The following is a 27,445-nucleotide window of genomic DNA, read 5'->3' as shown; positions in this document are numbered from 1 at the left end:
TCGAGAAGGCTTGTTATAGTGCGCATGGCCTGATGGGAGATGTAGTCCGTGTCCCCCAAGCAAGTCCGGCCACTGAGTTGATACTTGGGGTCTTTCCCCAAGAAAAACAAACCCCAGCCTATTTGCAATGTCTGTTCTCGGTCCCGTGGACCACAGGGCACCGACTTTTCGCACACTTCCCCGAAGCCGCGGCCACTCCAAAGACGAACTACATGTTCCAGAATGCTTTATGCGGCAGCTATCGCGAGAGACGTGAGAATGTTTCCCGGGCCCCGCCCCGCGCGCCTGCTTCCGCCTCCCTGTGGCGGCGGCTTGTTGTTGTGGAGGCCAAAATGGCGGCTCAAGCGGCGGCGGCGGCCCAGGCGGCGGCGGCCCAGGCAGCACAGGCAGAGGCGGCCGAGTCGTGGTACCTGGCGCTTCTGGGCTTCGCCGAGCACTTCCGTACTTCCAGCCCTCCCAAGATCCGCTTGTGTGTGCACTGCCTGCAGGCCGTGTTCCCCTTCAAGCCCCCGCAGCGCATCGAGGCCCGCACGCACTTGCAGCTCGGTTCCGTGCTCTACCACCACACCAAGAACAGCGAGCAGGCGCGCAGCCACCTGGAGAAGGCGGTGAGCGCGGACCCGGCCGCGAGGGAGGAGGCGCGGGCTCTTTTCGGGGCCTGGCATGACGGACTGCGACCCCAGCGGGCAGGGGCCGCCTGGCCTCTCTTCGGGGACCTGGGGCGCGACTTCCGCATGGGCAGCAGGACCCCGAAACCGCCAGCCTCTCAGGGACCCCGAGGGCCTCTCTCTGTACCTTACTTAATGTCTCTGGTGACAGGCAGGGCCCCAGGACCCCGCTCAGGGTACTCGAGAGTTGTCTCTTATCAGGAGCAACAAGGTCCCCAAATTCTTCAGGATTTCAGGAGCATATCATCTGTTGGCGCCTTAGGGAAAGCCACCAGATCGGCCAGTGGGATCTGCAGCTTCCAGCTCCTCAGGGCTCAGCCCCTGGAGCGTCAGCCGGAACGCTCCCTCCTGACGTGACTCAGGATAGGAGAGGGTCAGGGTGACAGTACAGGCATCCCTTGAGAATCTGAAGTTTGGGCTCTCAGGAAATCTAAGAAGGGCTTCTCTCCCTGGACCTGGAAGTCTGTTAAGTGTCTGGAAGGTATTGTGCCCCTGTCACTGATGCAGGGTGTCATAGGTGTCAGGCTGAGGCTCAGAGAGAAGAGGTTAAAATGCTCTAAGGCAGGACTGAGGGGGGCCTAGGTTCCAGGACCACTTGGTTCGGTGGGGTGGAATGCGGGGGATCTCCAAGCCCCTGCTCTCTCTGTATCCCTGGTGACTTCTCCTCCAATCATCCATACGTCTCTCCCCTTCACAAGAGAGACCCCATCCCCCCCCCCCCAACTTGACTTGTGGATCTTGATGCTTCAAGAATGTGGGAAAGTTAAAAAAAAAAAAAAAAAAGAATGTGGGAAAGTGGCTGTCATTGGGACCCTTCTGCCCTTGGTGTTGTTTCTTGTCACAGCAACATTGTGCTCCTGTCAGACCAGGCCCCCATTTGCCATTTACCCAGCTTTATTTGACTTAACCAATTTCTAAGAAAGAATCAACTTAAGTTTTTGAAATGTATTGATCTGAGGTAAATCCCAGCCCACCTGTGGCCTGTAGTGAGTTGCCTTTGGAAGGATATCAGATGTTTGTTTTGCAGAATGTAGAGTTGGAAGGGGTCTTTAGTCCTTGCTTGATCACCTTCCTTGTTTTAGGAGTGAGGCAGTAGGGGTCCCGAGAGATGAAGTGATTTGCCTAAAGCTACACATCAAGTTATTAACAAAACTGGCTCAAACCTGGGCTCAGGATCTCCAGCTTCAATGCCTAGACAATAAGTCATTATTGTTTTTATGAAATTTTTTATCCCTTTTATTCATTCAGCAGCTATTTATTCAGCTCATACCAGGTGCTAAGCTCTATTCTAGGTGCCATAGATCAGTGATAACTAAAATAGTCCCTGTTAATGTGAGCTTTTGTTTTCATGTGAAAGAGACAAGTATTAAATATGTAGTAGAAGGTTAGGCCATGATAGAAGAACCATGGAAAATATGGTCCAGGGTGAAGATATGGTGCTTTTTTGGGCAGAGATAGTGAAATCTATTTGTAGGAGTGACACTTGAGCAGGCCTGAATGGGATGGAGAAAGCGAACCTGGAAAATGACTCAAGGTGTCAGGTCGATCCCAAGGAATGCCTGAGCTGTGACCAGTTGTTGTACAGTCTCTCCTAGGCAGTGATGAGGGAGAGATCAGATGAAGCTCCAGACTTCCCTGGGTGTGGGCATGCTGGAGGCTGACTGCTCTGGCCTGGTAGCCCTGTGCCTTCAGTGAATTGTGGTTCTGAATCTCTCCCTTCTCTGGATTCACAACAAATCCTTCCCCTCCCTTCCCTCGTCTTGGGGGTCATTCGGTCTTTTTCTAGCAGTGGTTCCTATTTGGTGTGTATATTGTCCCATTTTGCCCACCCAGTGCTGTAGAGAGGAAGCAGCCATGCCTCAGAATGCTTCCTTGTAGCTGCTGGGCTTTTGGACCCATAATTTAAACTCTTATGCTTGTGAAACGTCTTCCCTTGATTTTACAGAGCCCTGAATCTTGTGGGGTTTCCCACAGAGCCACAAGGTCCCCTCTGCGCTCACACTAATGTTATATTTGGAAATCCCTTCTTTTCTGTCAGTTGCATCCGCAGCTGGGAATTTGTCCAAATTTCAGTTAAAGTGCTGTTCTCGGTGCTGTTTTTCTTCTGCAATTGTATGTAATCTTCCATTGTGTTGCAACACAAGTATGTTTCTTGAATCTTCATTCTTTGTTAGTCCTTTGATTTTTCCCCAATCAGGCTGCTTTCAACTTTTATTGGTTCCTTTCCCAGACTCGCTCAACAAAAAAATCGTTAATATGTTCTACTTTTAGAAGTGTTTTGTTTCTGGTCCTGAAGAGCAAATGGCCAAAGAGGTTCCAGTTTCTTTTTAGGGAACCAAACCAAAGTATCAAAAAGCATTTTTGTCTTTTAAATAAACTCTACCTCCAACACGGGGCTCTAATCTCACGATGTGAAATCAATAGTTGCATGTTCTACTTTTTTTTAATTTTTTTTTACGTAAATGATTCTTAAGTATTTTGTGACTATTTTCTCCTGGATCATTCCTTGTGCTGTTCTTTTCTGAACTAATTTTCTGTAACTTACGAGTGTTCTAGGTAAAACTTTTAATGGGCCTCTGAACTTAGTATCACATTTGGCTTCCCTGTTATTTTCATGTCTTTTGTTTTTCTCTCTTGAGAAATCCCCAGCCTCCTTAGTAACCACTTTTTTTTTTTTTAAGATATTTATTTATTTATTTGACAGAGAGAGAGAGAAATCACAAGTAGGCAGAGAGGCAGGCAGAGAGAGAGGAAGAGAAGCAGACTCCCCGCTGAGCAGAGAGCCCGATGCGGGGCTCGATCCCAGGACCCTGAGATCATGACCTGAGCCGAAGGCAGAGGCTTAACCCACTGAGCCACCCAGGTGCCCCAGTAACCACTTTTTTTTAATATAAGGCTTGGTTATTTATCCTCTGTTTGCTTTCTGTCGGTGTCTAACTGCCTCAGCCACATTTGTAAACATTGTAAAGAAGTATATTAAAGTATGTAATACATTTGGGGTGTGCCTGGATGGCTCAGTTGGTTAAGCTTCTGCCTTCCGCTCAGGTCATTATCCTGGATTCCCAGGATCAAGCCCCATATCAGGGTCCCTGCTTAGTGGGAAATCTGCTTCTCCCTCTCCCTCTGCACCTCCCCACCCCTTGTGCTCCTCTCTCGCTAGCTCACTCTCTGTCTCTCAAATAAATAAATAAAACCTTAAAAAGAAAAGAATAATCTTTATACTTACCCATCAGCTTCATCAGTTCTACCAACTTTGAAAGAATCATCTGTTAAGTGTTTCCATCAGAGTTATGAAGGATGTTTCTCCGTTGGCTCAGCAGCTTTCTCTGAGGTCAAAGCTGTTGGTCTCTCTGGTTCCTGCCTCTGTAGGCCTTTGGATCACCTGCTGGCTTCTTCATTCCCCGGGTCTGCTCAGCAACTCCTGTAGCTGTTGTGGCGCATGGCTGAACACTCCACCTGAGAGTCTCTCCTTTTAGATTATGGTTTCGGCAATGGTGTGGGTGTGTCGTCAGAATTCTTGGCTGCTCTGGGACTCCTAGAGTAAATAGTTCATGGTTGTAAGAGATGTCGCTTTACTCAGAAATCTCTTGGTTAGAGAATTTGTGAAGCTCTTTTCTGTAGCTTCTTTCATATTGTGTTCCTTTTCATTTCGTTTTCACCTTGGCTTTTCTCTTGGTGCATACCTGTGCCTGTGTGCATTTTCAGTCTTCTCTTGCCTTATTTTCACACTGTGGTTCCAGCAGACAGTTCAATTGTAGTCATTTGCACATCCTCCGTGGAATCGAGAGAACCTGTGTGTCTGTACTAAGAAGTGTATCTATACCCTGTTAACTAAACTTTTGATCACATTCCTCTTGATCCCTTGGCCTAGAAAATGCATCATCATCTTAGACTTCGAGAATTTGAAAGCCACAGAGGAGGAAGTGCTACTTTGCTGCAGTGAATTGTTCTCAATTTTCTATAATCCAGGTTGTCTTCCTTTATACACTGGTTTCTTTGACTGCAGTATCCTTGTTGGTGCCACATTTCCTTTCTCTTTGGGTTTGGAATGGAGCTGCTTGTCAGTGGTGGTTTTGCTCCCTGACTTAGAAAGCAGCTCCCAACTGTGCCATCCAGATGCTTGTTAATTCCTCTTTCAGATTTAACCTGAGAATCTCTGATTTACTTTCTCAGCAAGTGATTAAATGCTTCCCTTTCTCTTCTTAAGGCCCGAAAGGGCTGAGTTCTGGGCCTTTCATCAACAGGTGTGGCTGGAGCAGATCTTTAATTACTCAGCATCATGTCCTGCCAAATTCCATGCCCCATCGCTGGGAGCAAAACCTTGTGCAGAAGCTGTATCTGCAGAACTTGGCATTAAGCATTTTCAGGGAAGAGTGATCCGTGCTTCCTCCTGTTTTCATTTCTATTTTCTTCACTAACTCTCTGAGCCTCCCCTGACTTCAGGATGTGAAATCTGTCTAGGAACCATCCCTTCACGGTTCCACCAACTCACCCCTCTGCCTCCCCTCCAACCCCTGATTTCTTCCTGTTCCTGCTTGGAAATCATAGAAGTACTGTTGTCACCTTCTACATGCCAGGCTCCGCATGTGGTCTTCTGAGGGACACCATCTCATTGGATCCCCGAACAAACCCATGAGGTAGGGACCACTTCCAACTTGCTGCTGACAGGGGCTTTCTCATAGTCAAGGTCACACAGCAGAAGGAGGCAGGTTGGCTCCTAAGTGCTGTGCTTGCATCCGAAAAGAGTTATGGTTAATAACTTTCTGCACATTTTGGTGGTTTAAAAACCTGATTTTAAAAACAATAATTATTTTGATTTTGAGGCACAAGAAGCCTTGAAACACACAGCCCTGGATGGTCTTCCAGGCATGAGAGATGGGCTCATTCAAGCCCACCACGCCTCAGGGCTTGTGCTGGCACTGTGGTGACCCTTACTTCCCCCTGAGAGCCCCAAGGTAACCCCAGGAACTTCTCAAGGGTTTTGTATCCCTGCCCCTAACCCCAGGAACTTCTTGAGGGTTAGTTTGTATCCCTGCCCCGCAGCTGCAGGCTGCCCAGTAATGGTGAGCTCTCTCTTTGGCTTCTTTCCCATCAGGAGGAAGGAGACATAAAAGCTATTTTTTAGCATTGCATAGTAAAACATACAGATCAGGTGGCAACTTTGAATAAAGTAGTCACCTTAGGTAAGGTGTTCTATGTATCTAATTGTAAGATATATTTTCTGATGTGTCCATATTTCTGGTTTGTTTATTTATGTTGCAAATGTTACAGAGATAAAGAAGTGAAGTCTTTTGTTTGTCTGACTGACAGTCCTGGGAAAGTGACTGACTTGCCCTGACACAGGACCAGTCTTGCAGCTCTCCCAGCTCTCCTGGCCCAGCCCTGTCTTCAGTCATACAGTTTCCTCCACTGGTTTCCCTTCTTCCAGCTGGTGGTCGTCAGGAGCTTCTCTCCCTGCACTGAACTTCACCTTGGGGATGGGTGGTTTCAATAGAAAAGCACACCCTGACTTCTCTATTTACGAGCTCCATTGACATCACCCATGTGGCTGAACCTGGTCCTGCCTCCCCCCCTCCCCCGGGGACCCTGAACCCCTCCTGTCCCTGCCACAAGTGGGGGTTTGGGAGTGGACACTTAGGCAGGCTGCAGAGTGCCTTTTTTTTTTTTTTTAAGATTTTATTTATTTGACAGACAGAGATCACAAGGAGGCAGAGAGGCAGGCAGAGAGAGAGGAGGAAGCAGGCTCCCTGCTGAGCAGAGAGCGCGATGCGGGGCTCAATCCCAGGACCCTGGGATCACGACCTGAGCCGAAGGCAGAGGCTTTAACCCACTGAGCCACCCAGGCGCCCCTGCAGAGTGCCTTTTGCCTGGGCCCTGCATGTGTGCACATGCATGTGTGTCTGTCAGGATGCTGGAGGTTTTGAGCTCTGTTCCTCTCTCCCTCTCCCACAGCGCCCCCTCCTGGCTCACCTATGTTTTGCAGGCAGCTGATCTCAGGCAGCTCTAAGGCTCTCGCTGCCTCTATGATTCTTTGGGCCACCATTCACCCTTGGCCCAGAGGCATCTCTAGCCCTAAGACCAGCAGCCCCACGGGCCCTCTTCCTCCCTTCACATTCTCTTTGCTGCTTCTAGGTACTCTTAAAACCCTGATCTGATAGGGTGCTTCTGTTTTATGCCCCTGACCAAGAAAGGCCCTGGGAGTGATACTGGGGCATTCTCACCCATCGGCAGTGCTCCCACATGGATGGCACAGAGATCCATCAGGCCTTCCAGCCGAACCTTCCTGGACCTCTGCCTTTTTCGTGGGCTTTCCTCTGCCCCGAGTATCTCCTACTCCCTCTTTGCCTAGGGACAACTGCCCCCCTCACTTCCTACACCCTCGCCTTTCAAGGCCCAACCCCAAGCACCATACCCCCACACACACATTGTTCTCCCACAGAGCATGGTGAGTCAGGGTCTTCTGTTCAGCTCCAGATCTTCCTGCCAGCAGTTGGCAAGGCTCTGTGAATGTCTGCAGGCTGAGTGGATGGGCCAGAACAGTGTCTGGCATATGCTTGGGTCCTAGGTGGTCTGACAAAGCATGGTTGGTGTACTTCATGTGGTGGACTGGCCCATACACGTCCTGACCATCGCCTCCTGTTGGAACGTGGAGCTGCAGGGCACAGCAGTCCCCAAGCGGGAGCGTGTTATTTGAACCCTGTGCTGATGTGTGTGCCGGCAGAGGGTAGGACAGGGAGCTCAGGTCTTAGAGCCGTCCCTGCCACCATCTGGCCATATTTACCCACAGCAGTCCTTCTCAGAACACTCCCACCTCCACTCTGAGGCTAGCTTTGCTCATTTCCAAGCATCTTTTAAATGTCACTTCTCCAGGAAGGACTTACACCTCCCGATCCGCTCTCCAGTTGCAATTGATTCCTGTGTCATGATTTGCCGACTGTCCATGTACTGCAGTGAGTGGTACACGGGGGCTCTCAGCACTCGTCCTCCTGAAGCATCTCTGCTGTGATAGGAGGGGGCTCTGAGTCTGACTTTGGGGGCTGGCAGGACAGAAAATTCCTGTCCGTAAGGGATTCCGCAGGTACTCATTCTCTCTCCCCAGGTGCACTCTGGTGATGGGATTGCAGGGAAAGTGAGCCCACCCTTTCAGGCCAAGCAGGCCACCTTCCCACTTAACTGAACAACTGCAGCTTTTGGTGATAGGACAAGCTGTGTAAACCCCGAAGTGGAGCCAGTAAGTGGGTATCCAGTATTTGGCTGAGAATTAATCCTTTTTTCTTTTTCTTTTCAGTGGTTGATATCACAGCAAGTATCCTTTTCTTATTGGTACCATTCCTGTTAAAGAAAGTTCCATTGTGGGAGGCGGGGGTTGGAAGCAAAGATTTTGTTGTAAATTTGAATCCCCCCATGAAGCACCCCAAAATCTTAGGCTGTGCCTCAGCCGAAGAATCCCTTCTTGGATGTGGCTCCCCCTACAGACCAGCATCCTGTCCCTGGGTACCAGCCATGCTCCTGTCTGTGCCCTGTCATCTAGCTCTGCACCCAGCTGGCACCAGACATAGAGGTTGCTAGAGGAGTAGGTGAACTTGACGTTTTCAGAGCAGGCAAGTGTTCTCCTGTCCCACCAGCCTCTACTGTGTAAGAACTCCAAGTTGTGGCCCTTTTGAACTGATCTCTTTGCCATGTCTCTCCTTCCTTAACTGGATGTTATTAGATTCAACAGTTCGAAGATGTTAAATTTGAAGCAGCAAGTCTCTTATCTGAGTTATACTGTCAAGAGGTAAGAGCACATGAAGGTTTCTGAAAGCAAAATGACTCTCCCCATAGCAAAGGCACAATGGCAAATTGGGGCTCTCAGAAGTGGACTCCCTTCTGGCTTTTACTACTTCCCCTTTTCTACCTCCCATGCCCTGGAATAGAGCATCCATGGGTCATCACTTGCTATGGAGGGCAGCAAAATCTTTCCATCAAAGACTGTTGAAAAATAGCTGTGTTCCTAGGTTCTGGGTGATTCATTTCTAAACAAATCCATATGCCTTCTTAACCTGGTTCCTGATCTCAAGCATAGCTGGAAATCACCTTTCCTTTCTTAAAGCAGCCACACGTGAGGCTCCCTGGGCAGCAGGGAGTGCCTGCTTCATATCCCTGGCCCCTCTCTCTGGTTGCAGAACAGGAAAGATGGCAATTTGTTGTCTAATTTGACTGTTCAAGACTTTGGGCTAAAGCTACTTTTCAGTTTAGTTGAATGTAGAGTTATTTTAAGAGTAATGCAAAAACTTCTCAGCCAGTGAGTCCAATAAAATCTTCTTTTTTATTAATAAAGTAAATTGGCAACCCACAGATCCTTTGGTGAGCGTGAACAGGAGTGGCCTTCTGGTACCGCAGCTGTTCCATAAGGAATCCAGCTTGCTTGCCGGCTTGTTTTTTCCTCCCCAAACTTGACTGCTTCCTTTCAGAATTCCGTAGACGCAGCAAAGCCACTGCTGCGGAAAGCGATCCAGATCTCACAGCAGACTCCATACTGGCACTGCCGCCTGCTCTTCCAGCTCGCTGTGAGTACCTCAGGCCTAGCCAAGAAGGATGTGTGCTCAGCAGGAGCCCTGACCTTGGGGCAGGCCCGCCCAAGTACAAATAACAAACTCCAGGACACACTGGCCCTCCTTAGGCTGCTGCACTGAATGGGTGGGGGCACAGAGATGTTTCTTTTACCTGCTAATCAGCCTTTGTCCTCTGCAAGACACCCCCCGCCCCAGGCAGCACCCAGGGTGATGGTGGGAGTGTCCGTCCCCATGGGGGCTGACACAGGGCCTTGTCTTCATGTTCTCCTCCCTTCTGGTGCTTCCTTTGGCCTGTGTTCTTGTAAATTTGGGGAGCATTTCTTGCCAGTGACCCACTGTGTTTTATTATAAGAGTTGACCTAAGATTCCGTGGGACTGCCTATTGGGTCATGAGTGTCTTAAGTCAAGCCCAGGCTCCATGTAGGTCCCCTGCCCAGCCTCCCTTCAGCTCCACAGACATAGTGCTCTGACACACTCCAGGGGTAGTGGGCTTTCTAGGCTGGGCCTTCCTGGCCACAGTGGAGAGGCCTGCCAACTGGGGGTCAGGATGGGGACAGGTATGCTCTACTGTGAGGGATACCTCTTTTGTTCTGGGCTCTGCCCACACCTCCCCCTCATTGGCTGGCCTCCAGTCTCTTCTGTCTCAGATCCAGCCTGCCTACCAGGCTGCTCTTGCCCACCCTCCATGACAATCCTGTCACCTGCCTGTGCAGCCAGACTGTGAGTCACCTGCCTTGGTCCGTGCAGGGGCCGACACCCCTGACCAAGACCCAATGCCCCTGACCAAGACCTGGCCCCTGCACCTGCTTTTGAACCTGTTGAGCCTTTTCTGTTTGCAGTGTCTATAGACACTTATACCTGAGGGAGTTCCTCCTCACTTGGGGCCCCTCTGGGTGCCTCCCTCGTGACTAGCCCCCAAAGGCGGTCTGCAAAGTACATGACACACTCACAAAGTATTGGGGGTCTGTGCCCGTAAGGGTTAACTCCTGCCTCTGTGAGCCATCACGCTTAAATGAGGTACGCTGTAGACGAGGTAGAGTTCTCCGCCCAAAGTGATTAACGTGATGAGATGATTTGGTTGATTTAGCTCAAAACTGACACTGAAACAATTGGGTAGGTATGTGGGGAGGTTCAGTTTTAAGTCACTGGCAGAGCACTAAGGTCAGGTACTAGGTACTGTAAAGCAAGTGTCATTACTCTCTCCTTTCTAGCAACTGCACACACTTGAGAAGGACCTGGTGTCAGCCTGCGACCTCCTGGGCGTGGGGGCTGAGTACGCCCGGGTGGTGGGATCCGAGTACACACGGTAGGCACCCTCTCTCCACACCTCTCTCCCTCTTACTTGGAGACGGCCTGGCTGTCTGGTCCCGGGCAGCAAAGAGCATTGGCACTCTGGCTTGAAATGGGGATCACTTGCACAGAGTAAAAAGCACAAGGATGAAAGCAGCACCAGACGTCTCTTGCGCTCTTGGTTCGTGGAGTTGGAGGGGAGAGTGGACTGGAGGGGAGGGCAGCCTGCATTCTCGGGGCTTGCATGGATCTAGTGTCTCGTAAGATAAAAAGTGCTCATATGATGTGCTGGGCTGGTCCCTTGGAGGCACAGACGCAGGAGTGGTGCCCCCGGAGGGCAAGAATGGTGTGCTTGGCAGTGCCTGCGGGCAGCCCTGGCGTCCCCGCTCAGGGGACACTGAGGAGCTTTAGACGTACAATAGGAGACCGAGGAAATGGACGTTTGTATAGAAGAGGGGACGTGAGTTCATGTTACCTACAGAACTGCTTAGACCGAGGTCTGGAGACTGGTGCGCTGGGGTCAGGGGTCAGAGGGCACTGGTGCTTCACTGTGTACCCTCTGTGAAGGCCTCCAGTCTATCTCTTTTTTTTTTTTCCCTTTAAAGAGCTCTGCAGTAGATAGGCACTAGGCACCGGTGCTCTTATTCTGTTGTATGCTTTAGGGTTCTGGAACATTTTGTTTCACAGGGGCTGATCTGAGCCCGTGGAGTTGTTGGGAAAAAACTGTCCCCGACTCCGTTCTCTGACCTTGAGACTTGAAAGTGCCCACTGGAACCACTCAGCTTCCTCCAGGCTGTCCTGGAGTCTTGGCCACCCTACCCTGAGACAGTGGCTGTCATATACTCTGGTCCCACATTCCTGACCTTTCCTGGCCACTTTGTGCTGTAGCTTCACTGGGTTCCTGGCACCACTCAGGCCCCACAGGGCATGGGGACAGCTGAACACTATACATGTTCACTCAAGAGTGTCTCCTGCGAGGTCTCTGTGCCACTGAGGACAGGCAGCCTGGGTGGGCTCCAGCAGAGCACACCGGCTGCAGATCATTTGGCCCAGAACCTCTGACCACAGACCTAGGGTGCTAAGATGTGACACGGTGAGAACTTTGATAAAAAGTTCCCAGCCTTTCATTTCAATGGCCGTGAGGTAACAACAGGGAATGACGTGGTGGCCTGGAGCATAGAAATCCGTTCTGTGTGACTGTGACCTCCCCACCTCACCCAGTCTCCTCACCCAGAAGACGGGAAGAATGGCACCTGCTTGATGGAGTGTCTGTCGTAGCACACAGGGACTCTGTGAAGACTGGCGGAACAGAGACTTTGCTTTTGAACAAACTGGGGGCCAGTGGGCTCTGCTCAGCCACAGGGACTCCTGAAAGCAGCAGCGCCAGCCTCCTACCAGTGCTTGCCCAGTACTATCCACTGACAAGGAGCCCCTCTACTCTGTCCGCCAGGCTGGGATCGTGGCACGCATGCCATTCTATACTCTGCTTCTCACACTTTCTTAGCACCTGTTTATGCCTTCTGGGCTTTTGAACCTCATGAACTCCTAACCAGGCAGAAAAGAGATCAAACAGGGTGAAGTAGAACAGCCTATGAAACAGATCTCACTGGAGACCACCAGGGACTGCTGCACATTGGGTCCCCGTGAACATTGGGGTGGCACAGTCATCCCTGGAGGTGCCAGGACCTCACAGACTGACTCACCCTCTCTTTTCCAGGGCCCTGTTCCTGCTCAGCAAAGGAATGGTAAGTCAAGGCTGGGTGGAGTGGGGATGGTGTGGAGGACTTGAGGTCGGGCCCCGCTGACTTGCCGCAGTGTAGCCTCTTAGGGTCCCTGACCCTCATACGCAGCAGGCTGTAGCAAGGGCGAGGCTCTGGTGCCCCTGCTGGGTTCAGAATGAAACTCTGATTCCAGGGATTTGTGCTAAGGAAGAAGCAGCCCCGGGTTAGTTTCGTGCTCTCTGTACGGTGCTGGTGGTCCCCTGGAGGGGGGCAGATCTGGGCACCGAGAGGTGCTTCCAGCACCCATGCATCCCTCCCCAGCTGCTGCTGATGGAGCGCAAGTTACAGGAAGTGCACCCGCTGCTGACCCTCTGTGGACAGATAGTTGAGAACTGGCAAGGGAACCCCATCCAGAAGGAGTCTCTGCGTGTCTTCTTCCTGGTCCTCCAGGTGACCCACTACTTGGATGCCGGGCAGGTACGTAGTGCCTCCCACCCAAGGACTGTTGGGGAATGGGCAGGCTGTGAGCAGGCTTTAGGCCAAGACGTCACTTCTGCTGTTGCCTCCTGTCACTGGCCACATGATATGTCTATCTTTAGGGACTCAGCCTTCCGTACACACCTTGTCATGGTCTGGTACGAGTGCTTTGTCCCTGTGGGCAGAGGGCGCTGGAGAATGGGGGTCTCCTCATCCTAGCATCATGGTGAGGGTAGTAGTGGCACAGATGTGTGCTTAGAGCGTGGATGGCTCAAGGCATCTCAGGGCAGTTTGTGGAATCCATGAGAGTGCAGTGAGAATTGTGGCCTGGTGCCTGGCCCAGAGCAGGTGCTCTGGCCGTGTCTGATCACCATCCCCCAGCTGGTGACAGCTTTATGGAGTTTGAGAACGGACTGACAGGATCAGCTGTATCTGGATGTAGACTAATCCCTGTGGGGCTGAGCAGCAGCTGCTTCTGTGCGTGTGTGAGCACCGCAGCCTTTTGGGAGTGCCGCTTCATCCAACTTCCTCTGCCCTGGCCTAGTGACCAGCCACAGGCAGGACCTCTCTGGTGTGCAGGGAGGCCACGTGTAGAGCCTAGTGGGTATCTGATTGGTAAGGGGCCTCCTCTGTTCCCCCATCTGCACCCATCTGTGCCAGTTGGGCTAAACACCACACTCGACACACAGGAGTATAGAGCAGACTCTCGTGCTGAGCTGGTGGCTACAGAGGTGGCCTAGGGGGGCCTTTGGACAGGGCTTCCCAGTGTAGAGAGGCAAGTCTGTACAAACCATGGCACCTGCGGGACTCCCAGGGAGCTGCTTCATACCCTCAGGATAACCAGCAGCCCCAGCCCTACTTTCCTCTCCTGGGGTCACTACAGCAAAGAAGGAACATGGCTCGAGCAGGGTCTTTGAACAGGCTTCTCTCAGGCCTTGGGATTGGACCCAAAAGTGGTTGGTGGAGAAGTCTTAGTCCCCCGGATGACCTCCCTGGCCCTACCCTGTGCTCCAAGAGCCAGCTGACCCATCGGGGGGTGGGCCTCCCGTAGGCAGTGAGCATAGCAGGAGCTCCTGACAGGAAGGGCCTGAGAGGTGACTGGACAGGCAGGACGTGGCTAGCTGCCCCCATGGGGGCCTCGTATCCTAAGGGGCCTGGCCCCTGGTGAGGGTTGGCAGCCCGTCAGCTGTGTGGCACTGCTCGCCCACTGCAGGTGAAGAGTGTGAAGCCATGCTTGAAGCAGCTGCAGCAGTGCATCCAGACCATCTCCACGCTGCACGATGATGAGATCCTGCCCAGCAACCCCGCCGACCTCTTCCACTGGCTGCCCAAGGAGCACATGTGTGTGCTTGTCTACCTGGTGAGTCTCCAGGGAACGGGGGCCATGGCGGCTGCAGCGGGGAGAGAAGGGCCACAGTGACTACCGCTGTCTGGTCTTGTCACCAGGTGACCGTGATGCACTCCATGCAGGCCGGCTACCTGGAGAAAGCACAGAAGTACACAGACAAAGCTCTCATGCAGTTGGAGAAGCTCAAGAGTAAGTCTCAATGGGGCTGGACTCTACTTGGCTGGTCATGTAGTCACAGCGCCCCCTGGTGGGTGACCTGAGTGCCACCTCTTGTGCTGGCCTGAAAAACCCGGAATAGCAGCCTTGAGCAGTCACCATGAATCACCCCCACCCTGTGGGTCTTGGGTTTTTTTGTTTGTTTGTTTTGTTTTGTTTTTCCTTTAAAATGCTTTTAATTCGATGTAAATTTTATATCCAGCCCAAGTATATCTTGTTTTCTTTCAGTTGCTCAGGAACATTTTAGTGTCAGTGTGGTGCACCTATCGGGGTTGGATGTGAAGACCATAGGGTGAACACACAAGGTTGAGTGTGGCTGGGGGTGGGGGGGTGAGCCTGTGGGTCTTGTTAACCCAGTTGGAAGATGGGAGCAGTCTCAGGTTGGAGCAGACCAGGCCAAGCCTAGGCTTGATCCTCGATCGCAGGCCAGAAGTACCCTTGTGCCATCTCTGTCCTATCCCTTCACTGCTCAAGATGGCTATGAGGGTTAGTGGGTCCCAAGCAGGGCCTGTTGGGACAGCAGTGCTCAGTTGAAACAGATGGTGGCTGCTTTTGCGGTCTGTTCTCAGTGTTGTGGTGTGGATCACACTGGGTGAGGCTGGGACTGGAACTCAGATTTCCCGGACTAGCAACAGTCCTCTGGAGGCCGTGGGTTCTTCCTAGAAGCTCAGCTAATCCATCCTGTGGGACCAGGGACCTTTGACTAATAGGAACGCAGAGCTGCCCGTGTCTCTGGCTGGCTTGGCACCCCTGATAATCCTGTGCCCTCATCAGTGCTGCTGGGGGCAGAGCCTTCAGAACTGGAGAACCAAAGCCCACGGGGATGGCGGTTCTCTTTCTCCAGATGAGCTGGGAAAGGGCTGTGGGCGCCGTCTGGCTCCAATATGAGGACAGCCTCTCAGGGAAGCCAGGAGCTGGGTTCCCTCACTGCTGCCTGGGGCCTGTTGCTCATTTGCACTCTCCTGGGCTCCTGCAGCATTTCTAGAACCCACTGCGTGCAGAGCGCTGTGGAGCATGTCCCTGGGTCACAGTGGAGTGAGGATGGAAGGCGGGTCTCTCCAGGGATTTCTTCCTCTTAGAACGCTCTGGTCACTAAAACCTGGCTCTGGGCCTGTCTTCCCACCTGGATAGGGAGATGAACCCCTCACTCTAGGGTGCAGTGGGCACCGACAGAGATGACAGAGCTAATGCTGAGCTTGTGCCCCGCAGAACAAATGGGCTTAGGCCTGGGCAGCCAGGGGGCCAGTGTGGTGGGAGGTGGGAGGACGCAGAGTCCTGAGGAGGCTCTGTGTCCGTCTCCTCGGGTCTCTCCTCTACCTGTGCATTGAGTGCTCACCCCCACCTCTTGCCCCCAGTGCTTGACTGCAGCCCGATCCTGTCCTCCTTCCAAGTGATCCTGCTCGAGCACATCATCATGTGCAGGCTTGTCACGGGACACAAGGCCACTGCGCTGCAGGAGGTAATGCCGCCAGAGGCCACGCGCGTGGGTGGGAGAGCTGTTGGAGCTGGCCGGGTCTCAGAAGTCGTCCGTGGGAAAGTGTAAATTTGCCCGGTGTGTGGCATTGTCATTTCACTATACTTCGTTAGTTCATGACCCCGATGGATGGTGACAAATCAGTGCTCCTTCCCTAAAAGTTTGCATGCCCCAAGAACACAGGGTCTGAGGATTTGGGGTTCCCTGACAGTGATCTTAGCATTCCTTCTGCCCCAATCCATACTCTCTAATGTTTACCTTCTTGGGGGGGGGGGGCTGAGTAGGGGTAAGGTGCTGTATGGCTGAGATCTATGTTAGAAAAGGAGGGTGAAGTGGGAGTAATGGACAAGGATCGTTGTTCTCAAGGAGGTCAGGGCTGCACTTGGCCCTTGTGACAGATGCATCTGCTGGGACTTTGTGGCACACCTGTCAGCTTTAGGGGTCTCCCGAAGGCCACTGGGACACCGGGTGCCACCATAGAGACCTCGTGACGGTGAGCGTGCTCTTTCCTGGCAGATCTCCCAGGTCTGCCAGCTGTGCCAGCAGTCCCCCCGGCTCTTCTCCAACCACGCGGCACAGCTGCACACACTGCTGGTGAGTGCCCGGGCCTGCCCACCCCCAACCCCCTTCCAGCGAGGAATCCCATGACAGCTGCCCCAGGCGGGACCCAGAATGGTTCCAGTGGGCCGTATTTTGATAAGCATCTGAAGTCGGAGTGGAGTTGGGTCCCGGGAGGAGGGAATCATTAAGCATGCCATCTTTGTGCCCCTTTGCGGGAGTAAAACGCAGAGGTAGCCAGCTCAGCAGTCGCTTGTCGAGTTGTGCAGCCCTGGGCAGTCTGCGTGGCCTCAGGCCCTCCGTGCCTCCCTCCTCCTTCCAGGGCCTGTACTGCGTCTCCGTCAACTGCATGGACAATGCAGAAGCCCAGTTTACCACAGCCCTGCGGGTAAGGTGCCGGCCCTCACTGCAAGGGGCGGGCGGTGCCTCTCAGTGAGGAGCCGGGCACGGTCTGTGAGGAGGACAACCTCTGCACAAAACCGTGCTCGGTGGGTGACTCTGCAGCATTCAGCCTGACGTCAGCCATGGCAGTGACGTGCCGTTTATCCGGGCCTTTCTGAGGCAAGGCCTGCACTGACAGCACAGTATGACAAGGGATAGCTGTGGGCAAGAAGGCTTTTGGCCAGCCCGGGGTGGGGTGAACCTGGAGGGCCGCCATCAGGGAGAGCCCCGTGCCCACTAGTGCCACGACCTGTTCAGCCGCTTTCACTCCCAGTTCCCAGCCTTCCTGATAACTTGCAGGTTGGTGTTGGCTCCTGTTATAGCTGAAGATACAGAGTTCCTTGGCAGGGCTCTGGGGCTCCCTGGAGCCACCCCCGCAGCCGTACTGGTTCTCCTCTCACACTGCGGCAGCCTGATTGCCCCTTGGGGTCATAAAGGAGCTCTGTTGGGGAGACGTCCTCACCTCAGACAGGATCGCAACAGGCCCAGGGAGGAAGCTGTGCGTCCCCCTGGGCGGGGCCGCCCCAGGCCTGGGAGTTGATAGCCCAGGGCTAGGTCCCAGTTCTAGTTCTGCCTGTCTTGTTCCAGGACCAGATAAGCACATCCCCACCTTGGCCTTGGTGTCCTCACAGGAAAAGGAGGCTGGCAACACCTTCCCTCCAGGGTCCTGAGGGGACTGCTAGCGGGGGGGGGGGGGGGGGGGGGGGGGGGGGGCAGTTTGCACCCTGTCAGATGAGTTCTGCTCTGTCCCCTTGTGCTACTCTCCAGATCTCTTTGCTCCTGGGGTTGGGCTCAGCGGCATTACTGCTCCTCTGAGACGTTCCGGGTGGCTCTGGATGCTGCCACCCCCGCCGTTGGTCTTAACAACGCAGAGGAGCCTCTGGCAGCATGCCAGAGCCTGAAGAGTGGGCGGGGGACCCACTCGCATGGCCTTCTGAGCCTCTTCGTCCTTGCCCGCTCCTCTGGGCCCTGGGAGGCTCACACTGCTGGCTGCAGTGGTACCGGGACACCCACACACGGCTGCCCTATTCCCTGCAGTTACCCCGTGGCCATGAGCCTCCCCATCTCAACGTGCCCCAAGGGGCTGCTGCTGCTGTTGCTTTGATGGTGTGCGCCTCAGGGGAGGTGCTCTTCCCACACGGAGCTCCTACAGGCCACGTGGGAAGTGGTGCAGCCAGGATACACGCTCAGAACCCGGTCCTAGACACGTGCTCTTCTTGTGGTCCTGCAGCAAACAGACCAGAGCATGATGCTCACAGCGGAAGACCTCCTGGGCCCCCTCAGTGCATGCTAGGGTCCTGTGTGTGGGGCTGCATTTCCTAGGCAGCCCCAGCCTCCTGCACAGCTGTGCTCATTCAGCCCCGCTGGGAACCAGGATCCGGTTACTGCTCGGGCTGCTCAGATTGGTCTCTTGCTCAACCGTCCTAATTTCCCAAGAACTGAGGACAGCGGTCCACCCACCAGCAGCTATGAGCAGCGTCTGTGGTGCCCAGCAGCCTCTGTTACCCTCCTGGCAGCATCCTTCCCAGGACCAGCACAGGCCTCTGCTGTGTCAGCCCACCCTGGGGTCACAGGGGTCACTGCTTGTGGTGTGGAGGGAGGGGCTGTCTGGGTCTCAGTCTTGGGAAACAAGCAGAAGAGACTGAAGTGTAGTGTGTTCTCAGGGCAGGATCAGGGGCAGCTGATTTTCCATTTCTGTTTCCTAAGTTTCTTCTATTGTAGAGGACGGTTTTACAGTGAAGAGAGTTAACAGCTCTGTGCTTCTGGGGTCTGGTAGGCAGGTTGGGGGATCTGTCTGAAAGGAAAGAAAAAGGATGATTCCAGACTAGCTGCCCTAGAGGATTGGGTGGCTCCGCTGCCACTGAATGGCCCCAGTGTGATGGGGCTGTGCCTGGCCTGGCCCTCTAATGCCCATGTGTCCCGTTCTAGCTCACCAATCACCAGGAGCTGTGGGCCTTCATCGTGACCAATCTGGCGAGTGTGTATATACGGGAAGGAAATAGACACCAAGAGGTAGTAGGTGACATGCTTCATGTTTGGTATCTTTTCAACTCTTACTCGGGGCAGTGGGGTTGGGGTGGTCCTGGGCACCAGCAAATCTCAGCAGCCCCAGTTTCACCTTCCAGCAGGGCTTGTCCTTGGAGGACAGGTGCTTCATACCAGGTTCGCTGTGCAACCCTCAGCCCTGCGATTCCCTTTAGCCCTGGGCGCCCCCTCAGCCCTAGGGTTACCCACTCCCAGCTTTAGCCTCCTGCCTCCGGAGTATCGAGATTTAGTTGCTGTTCCACCTCCTTTTGTTTTATCTTTAGTCTAGAGAAAGGTTAGCCGACCTCCCAGCTTCTGGGTTTGGATGCATTGGGCTCCGGGGAGCAGAAGGCCCAGGCTTGTCTGCTCCAGCAGTTAGGAAGTGATGGACAGCGTCGTCTAAGGCTAGGAGTGGGCTCCGTGGGTCACACTTGGTGGGTCATGGGAGAGCTTGGCTTCCATGTGTCTTTGCTTTCCCAGTGTCTGCCTCCTGGAGGTGCTGTGGGGACACTGGAAGCAGCTTCAGCTCACTTCAGCCATGTCCTTTACCCCTCCTTCCTCCTTGGCAGCCAGAGGAGACCTAGAACATCAGTCACGTGGCTGCCTATCAGAGCCTCCCAGGATCCCCGCACCTCTAGATAAACCCCCGGCCCACAAGACCCATGTGGGCCGGTCTTCCCACCGTGCTCCCCCACACTGGGGTCTCCTGACCATACAAAGGCTGAGACTGAGCCACTGCCCTGACCGCCCAGCCCCCTCCTCTGATGTGGGGCAGGCTAAGGCCGTGAGGACCCGAACCTTAACTCCTCACACTGGAGGCCATGATTGCCATCAGGTGGCGGGGGTGGGGGGCGGTTAGGAAGTAAACAGCTCCATGCAGTCTCCGTGGTGCCCAAACCTGTCCTCGAAGGTCCTGACCCCACTCCCCACTCAGGTTACTCAGGCATGGGATTCGGGGTGAGGGCGTGATGCTCTCGGGTTGGGAAGATGCAAGCAGCCGTAGTCAATTTAGTGGTGAATTTGAGGCTGAATTTTCCTGTGTTTCAAAATGCAAAACGATCCTAATTGATATTTCTGCCACAGCTATACAGTTTGTTGGAAAGGATCAATCCGGACCATAGCTTCCCTGTCAGGTAGGCGGCCCGAGAGCTGAGTGCCCACCGGACCTGTTGTCTTCATACTTTCGTTGCTCACGGGGTGGCGCCGGTGCTCGTGGGACCCATCCGCCTTGTGTCCCCAATGCCTCTCGCCCCTCTCTTCTCACTCCCCTTTGGAAGCCTGCTGCGCTCACAAAAACGCCACCAAAGTGTGTCCGTCTCTCTTGTCAGCTCACACTGCCTGCGAGCAGCAGCTTTCTACGTGCGCGGACTCTTCTCCTTCTTCCAGGGACGCTACAATGAGGCCAAGTGAGTATGGGGAGAGGACAGGTTGCCCCTGCCTGGTGCCTCCTGGGCTGGCCCTCCGGGTGGTTTTGCTCCCTGACAGCATGTGCCCAGGTCCTTGAGGTGGCTGCAGCCTCTTCCTACTGATAAGGCGTCCGATGGGCCTTCAGCGTCTGTTCTCACATAGGCGATTTCTTCGAGAAACTCTGAAGATGTCCAATGCAGAGGACCTGAACCGGCTCACAGCCTGCTCCCTTGTGCTTCTGGGCCACATCTTCTATGTGCTGGGGAACCACAGAGTGAGTGCGTGGGGCTGGGCCGAGAGGGGACCAGCACGGTGCTTGCGTACTACCTCCTAGCAGCAGTTTGTATCCTGTGCCCCTCAGCGACCTTAGCTCAGCGACCCACTGCTCCATGCGGCTGGGTGGGGGGGCAGCGGGCGAAGAGGAGCTTTGGACCCTGGAGGGTGGGTCTGTGTGGCAGACAGGCCGGGTGCCGGCTGCAGGCAGTGGTCAGGCAGAGTCCCACAGGCTGTCCAGAGCCAGCAGGGCTGAAGGCAGGTTCCCCTTTCTGTGTGTTAATAGCTGGGGGCAGAGAGGTGTGTCGTCTCAGCCAGATCCTTTGGGCTCTATTTTGCCCAGCACACACAGTGTTGTCCTCAGGGCACCCTGTGTTTTCACCCTTAGCTAGGATGGCCCCGTGGGGCTGGTCCCCAGTGGGATCAGCCGACTCCAGGTCTCTGAGTCAGATGGGGAATCCGGGGTATACTCTTACCCGCTCGCCTGCTCTTACCCGTCGGCCTCTCAAGGCTGTTTTGTAAGATAGTTTTGGTTCATGTTATATAATGGGTTAAAGTTCGTCATAGAAGGCATGAGAAACAAAAGAAAATGATTGTGTGTCTTCTGGCTCTTCCCCATACCCGTTTCTGCCTATGCATAGGTTTTGTTTTCCAGGCTGTTCCATAATTTGGTATCTTGTCTTTCTCTGTACCACTGGGTGAGAGTTTTCTCCAGTGGCGGCAAGAATTTTGAAATAGCCTATGCTTCATAGTTCAGACAGCCTCTCTTTAACTAACGTGGGGTCCCTGTCTTGGCCCATGGACTTTTATCTGATCAAACCCTGAGAGTGAGCATTTTTTACGACCATGGCACGTCCCCCTCCCCATGGTCACATGACAAGCACTTACTGTGGCCAGGGCCTGAACACGAGGGACCTCACCACCCCTAAAAGAAGAGGACGAGCTTTGGGTTCTCCCTTCAGAGTGCAGCTGTGCTCCTTTTAGAATACTCTGTCGCCCTGTTCCTTAGCCTCTGAGCACACTTGGGAACAGTGGCCTCTCTGTGTGTCCGGGGGCCAGATGGGAACCAGGGCTCAACATGAGGCCCCACTGAGTGTGGGCTGCCCGCTTCGTGTCTCAGTGTGGTGGATGTGGTTCTCCCGTTTTCCAGCTGAGGAGATTAAGGTCACAGAGCCCCAAACTGCAGACCCAGGCATAGAGCCAGACCTCCCTAGCTCTCATTTGTCTAGTGGTCTCTCGAAGCCACCTTGAATAGGGCAGGGGAAGCAAACCAACCTTTCAGCCCCTGTCACCTTGAATCCTGCATCCGGGCCAGCAGAGCTTGTTGTCCCGAGGTTGAACAGGGTCAGAACAGTGCCGCCAGTCATCATGGGGTCAGGAATGGGTATTGAGGTCCTCCTGCCCCCTCTCAGTACATCCTAAGGATTAAGGGGGGCGGCATTATGCAGTCACACAGTCGGGGTTGGAGAGTTAGCGTTCCCTGGTGTCCCACAGCACCACGTGTCAGGTAGCCTCCCATGAAAGTGGCCTTGTATGTAGAAGAGACACTGCCTTGCCTCTTCTCCCTATCTGTTCAGCCCTCCTCACCCCCACCAGGGCAGACTGCTTCCTCCTCCCAGGCACCCCCTGGGGTCTCTGAATGTGCTTTTTTTTTTTTTTTTTTTTTTTTTTTTAATTTGACAGAGATCACAAGTAGGCAGAGAGGCAGGCAGAGAGAGAGGAAGGGAAGCAGGCTCCCTGCCGAGCAGAGAGCCTGATGTGGGGCTCGATCCCAGGACCCTTGGACCATGACCTGAGCCGAAGGCAGAGGTTTTAACCCACTGAGCCACCCAGGTGCCCCTGAATGTGCATTTCTAACCAGCTTCTGTTCTGGGGCCAGAGCTGACTACCTCCGGTGCTCTGGTTAGAGACAAAGGCACGTAGACTCGTGCAGGGCCAGCAGCGCCCCCATGAGAGCGGAAGAGGGGGTGCAGTTCATTTTCTCCTGAGGTGGTTGAAGAGTACATCAGAGCAGGTCATTTGAGATGGGCTCTGAAGTAGGAGTAGGAGCCTTCCAGGCAGCAGCAGGAGGGCACAGCCTGGGCTGGGGTGGTGGGTGGGTGCTGGGTGGGTCCCTGCCGCTGGCCCCAGCCCCCATGCCCTTCCCTGACTGCTCTCGGTCAACAGGAGAGTAACAATATGGTGGTGCCTGCCATGCAGCTGGCCAGCAAGATTCCAGACATGTCTGTACAGCTGTGGTCCTCAGCCCTGCTGAGAGGTGAGTACAACGGCCAGCCCTGCCCAGGAATCAGGGCTGCTGGGAGCCCGAGTCTGAAAGAGCTCAGGTAAGCCCTGATGAACCTGTGCCCAGACTGGGCCTCTGCATGCCGCACTCCCAGTTCTAGCATATGCTCAGGCATATGCAGCAGGCCCCATTTGGGGGCAGTAGGCACTAGGCTTATTCATGACATCAGCTCCACACAGGATCGGTCCGCCCTCTCTATAAGGCCATTTCTTAGAGTCTGGGTGAAGAAGTGGGCTGTGAGTCCTAGCCCCCGCCCTCAGTTTCCCTCTCCCTGAATGGCTGTGGCAGTCGTCCCTATTGAACAGTACTGGCCAGGACACTCTGGGTGCCCAGGAGGCTCTCAGCAGGCATCAGTGTCATTACTGCTGATCCCTTCTTTAGACTGGGCTACTAAAATCCAGCGTCTTTTTTTTTTTTAAGATTTTATTTATTTGAGAAAGAAACAGCATGAGCAGAGGGAGAAGCAGACTTCCTGCTAAGCAGGCAGCCCTATGCGGGGCCGGATCTCAGGACCCTGGGATCATGACCTGGGTCGAAGGCAGATGCTTAACTGAGAGCCACCTAGGTGCCCCTAAAATCCAGAGTCTTGCCGAGGGCTCTGGGGAGGAGGCAGAGGGTGTGCAGTGGGGCTGTGGTCCCATGCAGTCTCTCTGCTTCCAGAGTGGGTATTGGGCACTCTGCTCTGGTGAGTTCCTTTGTGCCTGAGGCTTGGCCAGGACCTCCCCAGGAGGGCCAATGTCCACAGGGCGCAGCCCTGAAGCTCTCACTGCCCAGCAGACCCTTGTGTCACCCACACTGCTCACCCACCTCCAAGAATGTGACTCAGGAGCTCAGGAGGGCATGTGTGAGTGCTATTGGCAGTGGGCTTTGCTGACCCTGAGACAGGCATGGCTCGGGGCAAGTGGCATGCCAGATATACAAGAACTCGCTGGCAGAGTGGGCTTTGACCTTAGGGCTCTACTCACGTCCAAGGGGAAGATGTGGGGCAGGGCAAGGTGGATCCACCCTATGTGTGTGTCCCACCCTTAGACCTGAACAAGGCCTGCGGGAATGCCATGGATGCCCACGAAGCTGCCCAGATGCACCAGAACTTCTCCCAGCAACTGCTCCAGGACCACATTGAAGCCTGCAGTCTCCCTGAACACAACCTCATCACGGTATAGGCCCTTGGTTTGGGGAGGTAAAATGGGGGTACTGGTTGACTCCTCAGCGTCTGCTCACTTGCCTTGCAGCCTCCGGGGGGGCATGTTCCCTGAGAAGGGAAGTACACGCTTGGCTGTCATCTCCTTGCATGTCTCCAGCAATCCCTAGCTCAGCTTAGACTCAGGGGCCCCCACGGATGGGGGAGACGGCATCAGTCCCCAAGGGGGTGATACGTGGTGCTTCCTGGGGGCCCGCTGACTCAGGTGTGGAGGACAGAGGGCCCTGGCCGGGCATTCAGCCCAAAGAGAGCAGCAGTCCAGAGCAGACACACAGCCCAGCACCCCTCTACTCCTTCCTAGGAAAGACCTTACCTGTGTGTTCTCTGCCCTCTGCAGTGGACGGACGGCCCACCCCCCGTGCAGTTCCAAGCTCAGAATGGACCCAATACGAGCCTGGCCAGCCTCCTGTGAGGCTCCTGGAGGGAGCTGCCCAGCTTCTCGGGGCCTCTGTGGGGCCCGGTGTGTCCCCTACTTCATCCAGACGGCACTTGAGCTTTCCTTGGAGGTGTGCTGGAGTGGGTGTCCCCAGGCCTCTTTTCTGACTGTCTTCAGAGCTTCCAGGTCCCCAGGCAGTGTGCAGGGCTGATTCTGCCCTCCCAGGAAGGGCTGGCCAGCCACTCCCACCATGTAACAAGACCCCAGTGCTGAGGCTTGCAGGTGGGATGTTGGAGCCAACTTTCCAGAGCCATCCTTTAAAGTGGACTTGAATTGCCAGTTCTGCTTCCATGTCTGAGTCACGCCTTCAAGGAAGCGTGTCTGGGCAGGGAGTGGGGTGCCAGTTGCCAGGGTGGGTGGTACCGCTGGTGCGTTGCCATGTGACTTCCGTCGCCTGGGCCTCCGTGCCTGGCTGGAGTGTTTCCTCTGCTCACAGCAGCTTCCAGAGCCCAGAGGCAAAACGCCAGTTTCTGCCCCAGAATGGGAGGGAAGAAGTGATGGCGCATGTCAGGGACAAAAATGCACATCCTACCATAACACTTTCCCAGCTTGCCTTTCTGTCCAGTGTCCCCCCATCTGACAGCCAGGGCCTCTGGTCCGAAATCCTGGGGGATCTAGGAACTCGGCTTCCAAAACATCTGCACCTTGACTGGAGTCCGTGACCAGCCATGGAGGTGCACGTTCTTGTAGACACGGGTGTGCACGTGTGTGCGTGTGTGTGTGTGGTGATTCACGGAGCTGGGGCGGGGGGCTGAGACTCCTGTTGGCGTCAGCTGCCTTGCCCCATCAGCATCCATACTGCTGGGCAGGAAGCAGAGGAAAAGGGAGGGGACCCTCCTCAGCCCAACTCAGGGTGCCTGAACGAAGAAGGGGCTGGCTTCCTGGCAGCTCTGTGGCCTCCTCAGCAGAGGACATTCGCAGATGCCTGGTCCCTCACGCTGCTCTCAGGAGGAAGGATGAGGAGACCTACCCGCCTTGGGTCTTGGGGCAGCGTTGAAAGCTCTTCCTGAGCTGGACCCCAGGAGGCTCTGCCAGGCCCAGACAACCATGCTTGGTTCTGTGTGCTCCTCTTGGATAGCTGAGGGAGTGCCCCCGTGGTGATGGGGGCATTGGAGGCAGTGGAGGTCACCACCTCCTCCAGCTTCCAGTGCCTGGGAGCATCCCCCCACAGAGGAGTGGTGAGTGGTCTTGCTAGTCAGGTGGCTTGTTAGTTTGCATCTTGTTACCCTTACACTGTGAGGGCTGCTTCTCAAAGCCTCAGTGTCTGACAGAAGGAACACTGGGATCACTCAGGTCAGCTGCTCAGGCCCTGAGGCCTGAGTGTGCCTTAGCCACAAGCAGGGCTGTCAGCAGACCTCCCTGCGCTGGGCCAGTGCCCTTCCCAGGCCAGCATCGGGCCACTGGGGGCCAGCAACAGGCATCCAAAGTGAGCTGCTGATTGGAGGCATGGGTTGGCCGGGGCTTGTCATAAGGGGACCCATCATCTGTGTGGCATCCTGGGTCACCCAGGAGAGCCTAGCACTGTCCCGTGCTGCTCAGGGCCACCTTCTTGGCTGACCCCACCCTCCCCGGGCCTCTGAGGCCTACAGAGGAGGGTGTGATATGTGGCCACAAGCTGCCCTGTCCTGTCTTCCTCCCCCGCTCAAGGGTATCCCCTAGGCCCTCCCCTCCACCCATGGGACAGAGCCCCCCCCCCTTGCCACAAGCTGCCCCTACTGGCCTAGACCCCGCACCGCCTGACCTCTCCAGACCCTCATTACTTCGTTCACGCTGTGCATCATGTTTGTCTCTGCATATTTATTTAAGCCTTTCTTTGCTTCTAGGGCATTTTTTATGTAGAACAGTTGAAATAAGAACCTCAAAACTTAACATCTGTCCCGATGTTAAAGTGCTTTTAGTGACCACTCTGTTATCTATGTTCATGTAAAGTTAAGGATAAGTTTTTATGTTTACAGCTAAAAATTCAGTACTCGATATTTAATATTCATTCTAGCTTTATGGAAGCCAAACCGGGTGTACATGCATTTCTGCATGTGCAAGCTTTGAACCTCCCCTTCCCCGTAGCATCTTCTGGTTACATAAAGCTGTCGTAAGTACCTTCCTGCAAGTCCAAATGGAGTGCCTCACAGTTTCTCACTCAGTCATCAGAATTTAAGACAGGCAGCAAGTGAGCCCCCAGGGAGACCTTACACAGTGTCATAACTAAGTGTTTAGGAAGACCAGATAAAAACTCCAAGCCTATCAGTGTACAGCAATGCAAGGGAGAAGCAGAAAGATCCCTGTTGGCAGGTAAATTATTGAAAGCTATTCTGACTCTCGTATGTTCCTCCCACCTCCTCCTGGGGTCCTCAGGGCTTGTGGGTCTGGGTGACTGGGCCGGGAGATCCCGGGTTCGCTGGCACGCACGCACACCACTGCCTCCCCCGTGCTGGGTGTTTGCAGTCATCGATGGGTGAAGCGAGGGTCCTCTCCCTGGGGTAAGCACTCCCTACCCCATTATTGGGAACACTGGCAAGGAAATCAGAAAAGGGCTGCCTGGTGCAGTGGGTAAATTTGTTGATTGCATTGTCTCTGTTTTGTTAAGGGTTTTTAATAAGTATGTTTGGCATAATGTCTTTTAATGGGTTTGTAATATCTTATGGTTTTAGCAGCCTGTAACTTCAGCTGGTGCTTTTAATCAGGAAAAAAAATTTTTGTAAATACAAAACATTGTTTAAAAGACATAACCATAGAACATAGATTCCCGTTTGTGGATTTCTTTTCCTATATATTCAAAGTAAAATGATTTGCAGGAGCCATCACTTGCTTTGTCTTTGTCGCGTTGTCCCTTGCGTGCACCACTCCAGAGACAGCGCTTGCCCTCTTCCCGGGGCAGTTGGGGGCCACTTGGTGAGTGGGCATCAGGGAGTTCTGCAGACCGACAGAGCCCGGCCCCCAGACTGGAGGACCTGGTGGAAACCTGAGTCCTCTCCTCTACTGATGATGTTCCTCCAGAACAGCCTCGGCTGGAGGAGAGGGGACCCCTAGGACCTCAAACATTTGGCCCACGGCTGCCTGTTCCTCCCTGGCCC

General features: G+C 54.1%; 1 protein-coding gene across 3 annotated transcripts; it reads left to right on the top strand.

The window, feature by feature from the left end:
- Window positions 1–306: 306 nt before the first annotated feature.
- MAU2 (MAU2 sister chromatid cohesion factor) lies at window positions 307–27,175 on the top strand (the record flags this gene model as incomplete). 3 transcript variants are annotated; one of them, XM_080802646.1, is made up of 19 exons in its annotated part: window positions 307–608; window positions 7,957–7,974; window positions 8,380–8,445; window positions 9,122–9,217; window positions 10,435–10,529; window positions 12,231–12,258; window positions 12,556–12,711; window positions 13,925–14,071; window positions 14,158–14,248; window positions 15,631–15,734; window positions 16,266–16,343; window positions 16,630–16,695; window positions 18,678–18,764; window positions 19,857–19,906; window positions 20,102–20,179; window positions 20,343–20,454; window positions 22,620–22,710; window positions 23,767–23,894; window positions 24,276–27,175. In XM_080802646.1, the coding sequence occupies 19 exons, from the start codon at window positions 333–335 to the stop codon at window positions 24,348–24,350; spliced, it is 1,842 nt and encodes a 613-aa protein (XP_080658772.1). In that variant the 3' UTR covers window positions 24,351–27,175. The 3 variants fall into 3 exon arrangements, with proteins under 3 accessions (XP_080658772.1, XP_080658771.1, XP_080658773.1); XM_080802645.1 differs by having other exon boundaries at window positions 333–608; window positions 18,678–18,761; XM_080802647.1 differs by having other exon boundaries at window positions 333–608; window positions 24,283–27,168.
- Between the last annotated feature and the right edge of the window lie 270 nt (window positions 27,176–27,445).

Source organism: Martes martes, assembly GCF_963455335.1.
Source record: "Martes martes genome assembly, chromosome: 1".
NCBI classification, from domain to species: Eukaryota; Metazoa; Chordata; class Mammalia; order Carnivora; family Mustelidae; genus Martes; species Martes martes.
Note: the sequence above shows the minus strand (reverse complement) of the source record. Positions and strands in the feature narration are given on the sequence as shown.